This window comes from Tupaia chinensis, unplaced genomic scaffold (genome assembly GCF_000334495.1).
Source record: "Tupaia chinensis unplaced genomic scaffold, TupChi_1.0 Scaffold000477_1, whole genome shotgun sequence".
Classification (NCBI taxonomy): Eukaryota; Metazoa; Chordata; class Mammalia; order Scandentia; family Tupaiidae; genus Tupaia; species Tupaia belangeri.
In genome coordinates this window covers 1,551,034-1,560,220 of record NW_006159986.1, presented here as the reverse complement: position 1 = coordinate 1,560,220, position 9,187 = coordinate 1,551,034, and the positions used below count along the sequence as shown (strand labels likewise).

The 9,187-nt window shown below is 47.9% G+C and overlaps 1 protein-coding gene across 1 annotated transcript in view; it reads right to left on the bottom strand.

Moving 5' to 3' along the window:
* Nucleotides 1-3,984: 3,984 nt before the first annotated feature.
* The window catches only part of CASC3 (CASC3 exon junction complex subunit), a gene marked incomplete at its 5' end in the record, with an annotated part of 25,786 nt that continues 20,583 nt past the window's right edge, over nt 3,985-9,187 (bottom strand). The window contains 3 exon segments of the mRNA XM_006155926.2: nt 3,985-5,683; nt 7,364-7,426; nt 7,578-7,700. Of these exon segments, the coding sequence (XP_006155988.2) occupies nt 7,403-7,426; nt 7,578-7,700 (147 nt within the window).

Sequence of the window (9,187 nt, the reverse complement as noted above, 5' to 3'; positions counted from 1 at the left end):
CTGGCCGGAGCCCAGGGGCCAGTGGCCGGGGGAGGTGCCAGAGGGAAGGAGTGCCCGCTCTCAGCAGCCCCCCATGCCGCTGCTCCAGGCACGCGGCCTGAAGGGTGGGCAGGCTGCGGGGCCGGTGCCCCCGGTTCTGCGTTCCTGGGCCGGGCTGCGGCGGCAGAGGCAGCGGGCGGAGCGCAAGGCTGAGAGGACGCGGCGGCGGCGGCTGCGCTCCTGGCCCGGGGGAAGGTGGCAGAACTGAGACCGCGCCCCCTCGTCCAGTCCCCGCCCAGTCCCCGCCCCTGCTCTTCCTGGGGCCGCCCCGACCGCGGCGCGAGGCTTGAACCTGGACCCTAGGGCTGACCGCGAGGGTAACAGTAACGGACTTGGGTTCAGAGCTGACACAGAAACTAAGGGCAAGAACGAGGAGGTGATCTATTAGTGGAGATTTCTGGCTCGGGATTATCGGTCTCTTAGCATCATTTCAGAGTCAGGCGTCTATGGCCTGCTTGACTTAACCTACCAGTACTCAGGTGAAGCCTACAAAGATTGCTGAACCTGAAGAGTGTGCACTTTTCCACACTCACAGGAACGTGTGCGCTTTATCTTCCTTGTGTGGGAGGGGCTGGGAGGGCCGGTCTGGCACTGGCACTAGGGGCGGTGCCCATCTGCCCTCTCTGGTAGGGTGGTGCAAGCCCGGCTTGTGAGGCAGGTACCGGCAGGCAGGTAGGAGCCAGGCAGGGAGCAGCAGGTTGTGGCAGGTCTAGCCGGGGTGAGCAGAGATAGCAGGCGGGGGCAGGAGGCCAGGAGAACAAGGGCACCTGAGCCCAGCTGGCGGCAGAAGGAAGCAGGGCCATGGAGCTGGGTGATGGGCCCGACACCAAGCATAGAGAGCCCAGCATACATAGCCATGGAGTGGAAAAAGTGATGCCAAATTAGCACTTCACTTGATTCTTAACTCCATATGCCCATCCCAGGAGCAGTCTGTCCCTAAGGGTACACTGCTCCCAGAGGAGGGGGTGTGGAGACAAGCAGTGTGAGCACATCCTGGTTCGGCTTTCGAGGTGGAGGAGTGGCACTAGGTTCTGGACGGGTCGAGCCCTTTGGACAATGCCCCACCCCTGTTTACTGTGTACCGACCAGGCAGGGACAGGAATGCTAATGGCTGGGAGTGGTGGCAGGACTGAGCAGGGTGTGTACTACACACGTGTCACTGTGTGTGCCTGTCTGTTCCATGTGTGCTAGAGCATGTGTTCACAGAAATAAAGCTTTACACACCCATCTGTGGATTTGGAAAGGAACAGTAAAAAGAGGACGATTGGCTAAGAAGCTGGATTAGAGGCCAGAGTACCAGTTTCTTGGGCTCCCTGTATTAGACACCAAATATTCCCCAGGGCTGAAAGGGGAAGCTAGCTGGATTGGCTCAGACTCCCCAGGTAGCACTTCATGAACCCAAAAGGAAGAGGGGAGGGCTCTTCTCCCAGCACATGCCACAGTTACCAGATTAAGCCGGTTGCCTTGGTAACCTTCTCTCTGGGCAGGATTTGGGATTGTCGACTAGGAAGGGCGAACTGGGGAGTGTGGAAGGTGCGGGGGCTAGAAATAAAAGGGACTGAGACATCTGGAAACTAGAAGCTTGTGGCACAGGACCCCAGACCCCTTCAACTACTCAAGGAACTCAGGCAGAGACTAAGTTTAAGACCTTGAATCAGGGAGGAAAGCCAGCAAGTCAAGCTGGAGCAGCTGTGGTTTTCGCTGACTACACACTGGAATTACTGCAGTTTCCAGAAATACTGATGCCCAGGTTACATCCCAGATCAATTACATCAGATCTCTGAGGTGGGCCAATGTCTATGTCTATGAGTTTTTAAAATCCAAATAGCCAGGCTTAAAAATCGCTGCCTTGGTGGGACCAGCAGTTAGCGTAACGGCTGTCCCTGGACTCCCATGTAGTCAACCGCGGTTCAAGTCCTGGACCCAGTGGCTTATACTCACGCCAGGCGCGTGTGCGTGCCCAAGATCCTGAGAGGAGAATGGAGGAGAAGGGATTGTGGCATGGCCATCCCCCCAGCGGGTGATTTCTCGCTTTCTCTCCATCTTTCTGGCGAGTGCACACGCCCTATAGCAAAAAATCTCTCTCTCAAAAAAAAAAAAAAATCCTCCCTTGGGCCCCCTTGGGACCAGCAGTTGGTATAATGGCTATGTCACTGGATTTCCATGTAGTCGACTGAGGTTCAAGTCCTGGACCCAGTGGCTTAAACTCATGCCCAAGATCCCCTGAGGAGAATGGAGGAGAAGCAACTGCAGCGTGGCCATCTCCACTGGGGAATGACTTCTCACTTTCTGTCTCTTTCTGGTGAGCACATGCCGTAAGAAAAAAAAAAAAAAAAAAAAAAAAAAAAAGGAAAAGAAAAATCGCTGCCTGAGGGGCAACCCAGTCTATGAGGGCTGCAGATGCCAGCGGATGACTTTGGGACTCCAGATCCTTGCTGTTCTGAGTTGCCTGCAAGGTATCTGGCCTGTGTGCTGACCATAATGGGGCAAAGGGCTGACAGGGCACTTGCATTCTATCATGGAAGACATAAAGAGGAGGTGAGGGTGGTTACGAGTAACTACGAGGAAATGAGGTTCAAAAGCACCAGGTGGTGAGGTGGTTAAAGCACTGGATTCCCACATGGCTGACCGTGGTTCAACTCCCAGATTGGTGGCTTGCTTTGTCACTCTCCCTCTCTCTCTTGACAAATCGAAGAACAATAATAAAGTTAAATACATAATTATTAAAAAAAAAAAAAAAAGCTTTAGCTGAGCCCAGTGCATGAGCTTCTAAAAAGCAGCTGGGCAGGGCTACCCTAGGTTGATCTGTCTGCCCCTTAAATTCCCTTTCTTTCTGCCCACTAAGAGGCAGGCTGGGAGGGCAGAGAACCTGGGGGCTTTGCTGAGCTTGGGTTTCTTCTAGCTGAGCTGGTTACTAGGGCAACAGAGAGAGCAATGGGATCTAAGGGCAGGCCTGGGGAAGTAAGAGGCAGGGGTGAGGGGGAAGCATCTTTAACACTCATTCCTCCTGCCAGTAACCCACCCCCAAGACTGGCTGGCATTGTTTCCATGACCCCAGGAGACCAGGCCTGTAGCTACCCATCACCCTATGGGACAAAAGGGAAGCAAGCTGATGTGATTTGCAGGAATTAGGGAAGGAGGTCAAGTCAGTCACAGTCCTCCAGCTATAGCACAGGACCAAGTGGTACAGAAGTCCCCTCTGTCATTTTTGGATGTACGGATTGCCGAAACCTGCGCCCATCACCCCACTACGTAAAGATTTGTGGAACTTAACAAATGCAGCTACATTAAGTTCCATCCAACCAGGACGTGGAGGTGACAGTCAATTTGAGGCTGGGAACTGTTCTCATGTGCAGATCAGGGGCCAAGTGGCCTAGGTGCACAACAACACAAGCCAGCACTGGTGGTCTTCCAATTTCTCTTCTTACCTGCATGAAGGTAGGCAGGTGTCTCTGTGCCAGTATCTTTTCAAGAAAGCTAAATTGCCTGTGTGTCCGCTACTCCAATCCAGGACCTGGTAAGTTATATTGACGCTTACTGCCATACTGCCTTGGGAAACTTTGTCAAACACAGGGGCATGGGGCCAGCAGGTGGCGTGGTGAAGAGCGCTGGACTCCCACATGGCTGGCCACAATTCAAGTCCCAAAACCGGCGGCTTGATTTCTCACTCCCTCCCTCCTCACTCTGTCCCTCTGGTCAAATTAAGTTCCCATCTCATCTAGTGCCTCTTCCAATCTAAGACTGCACAGTACCTTGGTATGTGTGGCAAAACAGAAAGGCAACTGATAGGAGGACAGACACTGATGGCCTCAAACTGCTCCTCACCTCCTTTGGCTTCTGCTTCCCAAGTCTGAGCTGGTTCAATTTGCACCTGAGACTCTGTGGTCTTAGGAAATCTTCCCTCCCTCCCAAATCAAGACTCATGCAAAACAATGGCAAGAGAGCCAAGTTTATAGTCTAGATTTTATTACCTCTAAGTCATAATGCTGATCACAAATGTGTACCCTTTAAAACAGTAACAAACACTAACAACACACACAGAGAAATCCTTGCAACTAAACACACAGTGAACCAACAGAGACAACTGTCACAGTGTCTTAAGGTCTGGGAATCTGGGCATGCTGCCCACAGGCTTGAGGAGACATCTTCAGGCTTAAGGCAAAGGGAACAGCCTACAAAAGGCACAACCACCAACTACCCCTGGAAGAATTTCTAAGTTATTTCCTCTTGGGGGTTATAACCTAAGTGCCTCTCCCTCGTCTCCACTCCACAGCTGTGACTCAGAGTGGTCAGACCAGCTGCCAGAGGGAAGGAATAAAAAGTAACATTACTGGTAGAGAGATGAAGCCACCACCTTCTCCCAGGTTCCACAGGAGGTCAGGGACAGTGGCCAAATTACCCCTGGCAAACACAAGTGCTACAGCAATAGGAATCCTTCCACAGAAGCAGCAGGGGAGTGGTCAGTGCCATAAGGATAGGGAGGAAAGAGAGAGGAGCCCTTGCCAAAAAGTGACTGGCTTCCTTAGGCCTTAAGCCCAGGTGTGGTATCTTCTGTTTGCAAGGACAGAGCAGATTTGGGGAAAATAAGGTAATAACATCTAAAACATCTGCAGCAGGAAAGATGTGGAGACGAGCAATCACAAAGGACAGGGTAGGCTGCTTGTTGGATAGTATTTGCCTCTAGACAGAGATGCATTGGTCCACAGCAACTGGAAAGAAGGTGTGACAGCAGGGATGGAAAGAGAAGCAGGGCCTTCCAATTCCACTTACCTCAAAGACTGGGCTCCTGAGGGCTGTGAATACATACCCCTAAGGTGCAAAGGCTCTTACTCCACCCTCCATTTCTCACGAAAGCATCTGGTTTGCCATCCCTTTCCAGAGCAGATGCTGACCTCAATAGCAGACTGAAGCCCACCAGGGTCCAAGTATTATGGAAGCTCAGATTCCCAAAAACCTATGTCCAAAAGGGCTCCTACCCACTGAGCTTTTCTCCACAACAGGATACTCTATGTGGACAGCTATGCTTCCATGAATTTAGAGGAGTTAAGAGAAATCAAGTATACGAGAGAATAACAAAAGCCAGCCAGAATTTAAAGTCAGGTCTTAGACTTGGTTGGGGGAGGCTAGCTGATACATTCTCAATCATCTGGGATGCAGGCAAGAGGCAAAAGGAAACCCAGAGGGGCCAGCACACTAGAACACACTTGTTTCATTTGAAAGCAGAGCGAGAGGGAGCAAGAAACAGAGGAGGAGGAAGGACTAAAAGAATATTAATAGCAAGCCAGGCTTTTAAAATGAACATCCTAGAAAACAAACCAAACAGGAAGGAGCTTCTCTGGAAGCAGAAGACATAAATTTCTCAGGACAAAGTGAAAAAGAGCAAAGATGTCTGGATCAAGACTCAGAAGCCTGGGCTGTCTGAATCTCTGCTCCCTTGAGCACAGCCAACTCAAGTGAAGAGTAGAGGTGGGACAAAGTCCACTTCTTTCTCCCTCTTTCCAACAGAGAACTTGTCTTCAAGACAGAGAGCCTCTTCCTTCAGCTGCTTGCTGGTAGGCGTCACCTTATACTTCGAAGCCCTCCTGGTAGTATTCAGCCAGTTGCATTTCTCTCTTCTCCTGAGTTCTCATCTCTGCTGTTCTGACTAGGGTTGGGAAAAAGAAGCAGAAAGTGATAATAGACCTTCTAGGGATTTATTTACAAACTGTTTACAAAGAACCACATTTCTAAATGAAGCATTTTAAAATAATGTATGTAATCAAAACAAAAGCAACGACCAAAAAACAAAAACAAAAACAAAAACCTATAGACACAAAATTTCTCATCTCACCTCGACGAGCTTTAGAACTGGCTCTGAACTGGCTCTTTCTGCTCTAACACCTCAAATTTAGATTTTCCCTTTTCTTGAAGTTTAGACTCTTCTCCTGTACTTGTTCCTTAGACGCTAGTTTCTGAATAGAAACTGTCATGTTAACTATGGCTTCTGGGAGCCAGCAGTAGTGTGGTGGTTAAGGCACTGGACTCCCAAGTGGTCAGCCGTGGTTTGAGTCACGGTCCTGGCAGCATTCTTTCTCACTCTTCCTCTCTGATAAGTGTATGTGCCCTATAGTAAATTACTAATATTAGGTTACTGGAAAAGTCATGACATATCTTTCTATGCAAAAATGCATCGTGATTTTCCTGACAGCTCAATAATAAGTAACAAAATTAAATAATTAAAAAAAAAAAAAAGGTTTCAAGTTAGCAGGTGGAATGGAAGTTAAGGTGGCTGGATCTCGCATGGGACTTCTCAGCTTGAGTCCTGGATCAACAACCTGAGAATCACACTGGGCATGTATGCCAAAATCCCAAGAGGAGAATGGAGGAGGGACTGTGGTGTGGCCATTTGCCCAGGGAGTAATTTCTCACTTTCCTTCTCTTGCTGTCTCTGGGGAGCACACATACCCTACAGCAAATTAAAATGAACAATAGTTTCTATTTCAACCCTGCAAAATCTAATTACAAAAGAAAGAAACTTGTGGAACCAGCAGGTGGCATGGTGGTTAAGGCGCTAGACACTTCCACATGGCCAACCATGGTTCAAGTCCTAGTCTTGGTGGCTAGCTTTCTCACTTCCCCTCCCTCCTCCCCTCCCTCCCTCCCTCTCTCTCTCTCTCTCTGTCACTCTCTCTTGTCAAATTAGAATAAATGAATGAATAAAATTAAATAATTATTAAAAAATAAAAACTTGTAAATTTCAAGACTCCCTTAAGTCCCTTGAGATACCTCATGATTGTAACTTAAAGTGTTACAAATTATTGGGAACAGCGGACGGTGTGGTGCTTAAGGCGCTGGATATTCCCACATGGCCAACCATGGTTCAAGTCCTGGACTTGTTGGCTTGCATTCTCACTTTCCCTCTCTCTCTCTGGTCAAATTAAAATAAATGAATGAATAAATAAAATAAAAAAAATAAATAAACCAACGTTACAAATTATTTTATCTTGTTTGAAAAACAAGTAAGCTCAAGCATTAGTTTTTTTTTCTTTTTTAGAGGTTTTTGCTATAGGGCGCGTGCACTCGCCAGACAGACAGAGAGAGACAGAGAGACAGAAAGCAAGAAATCACCCCCCAGGGGGGATGGCCACACCGCAATCCCTTCTCCTCCATTCTCCTCTCGGGATCTTGGGCACGCACGCACATGCACCCGGCATGAATTTTAAGCCACCAGGTCTGGGACTTGAACCATAGTTGACTACGTGGGAGTCCAGCAACATAACCATTTTGCTAACTGCTGGTCCCCCTTGAGCATTAGTTTTAAGAACATAGGAAGTTGGGCACTTACTTTTTTATGATGTTAATTTAAAATATTAAGGAACTCATATTAACTGGAACCTCTGCTTACAACCTGAAATAATAAAGTTGGAATTCATTATCACATCAGGCAACAAAAACTACTCACTAACAGAAACTCACCCAAAAAAGGAAGGGAAACTTCTGGGTAGAAGGAAAGTCCCCTATTAGAGGCTACCCTCAAGTATGGGAGAGTGCTCTCATACCTCAGGTGGAGGGGGCTTGATGGTGACTGGTTGGGGAGTCCTCCGAGGTGGGGAGGGCTTTGGCTGCACCTGCTGCTGCGCGGGATTATAGTAGGTCACTCCTCCATACACCTGTGAGGGGGCCTGGGATCCCACAAGCCAGAAGAAAAAGTTAGGAATTAGTCAAACCTACAATGAACATGAAACATTATTCAGCCATAAAAATATATGAGTAATGGGAATTTATACCTTTTAAAATTTCTAAGCTGCTCCCTTTCAAAATTAAGTAACTATTCATTTTTGCCTTAATATGGATTAGTAGGCTCTGGTTCCTGTTTTTTCAAGTACTGCCCAGCTTTGTCTAATTCCTATCATCAGATTAATGGAAAAGGCTGGGCCTCAGTGGTGATATTTCAGATACAAGATGGTATTGACCTATTGGGAATTAAATAGGTCAAGGACTGGGCTGGTAAAAAGTAGAATATAGCTTCTTTGGCAGTTGAATAAATAGCGGATACTGGGGCCAATGGCACAGGTAAAATACGAGACTCTGCAAGGCAGACCTGCACGGAAGGTTACTGGTTCACATCTGGAGACTTTCCTGAGTACTCTGTGCACGTGTGTGCCCATGATCCAGGCTGGCTAAGGCTGGTGGGTGTTGGGACCCTGTTTAGGGATGCTGTTTCTCTCTCAATCGTGAACTAAACAAACTTAAAAAAAATAATAATAAATAAAGATGACGAGGGATCAGCAGGTGGGGTAATGGTTATGTCACTTCACTCTCATGTGGCTGACCGTGGTTCATGTCTCAGACCTGGTGGTTTGAAACGTATGCCAGCCATGTGTGCATGTGTGCCCAAGATCCCAAAAGGAGAATGGAGGAGAAAGGACTGTGGCGTGGCCATCTTCCCTGGGGTGTTATTTCTTGCTTTCTCTCTATCTGCCTGTCCTTTGGGTGAGGACACAATTTTTACATAGTAAAAACCTCTCTTAAAAAAAAACAAAACAGATGACTAGGATCAGCACATGGTGTAATGGTTACACTGCTAGACTTCCACGTAGTCAACTATGGTTTGAGTCTCATACCTGGTTGGTTGGTGGCTTAAAAGTCACACCAGGGACCAGTAGGTGGCATGGTGGTTAAGGTGCTGGACTTCCACATGGCTGATAGTGGTTCGAGTCCCAAACCTGGTGGCTTGCTTTCTCACTTTCCCTCTGTCCCTCTTTAATCTAATTAAAAATAAATAAATTTAAACAAATAACATTAGATAAAATAATTCTTTTTTTTTTTTTTTGAGAGATTTTTGCTACAGGGCACGTGTGCTCACCAGAAAGACAGAGAGTGAAAGTGAAAGACAGAAAGACAGAAAGTGAAAAATCACCCCCCAGGGGGGATGGCCATGCCGCAATCCCTTCTCATCCATTCTCCTTGGGATCTTGGGCACACACGTATATGCGCCCAGCGTGAGTTTAAGCCACTGGGTCTGGGACTCGAACTGCGGTCGACTACATGGGAGTTCAGCGACATAGCCATTACTCTAACTGCTGGTCCCATAGATAAAATAATTCTTAAAAAAAAAAAAAAAAAAAAAAAAACCACACCTGGAAAGGACAACAAGCGGGCATAATGG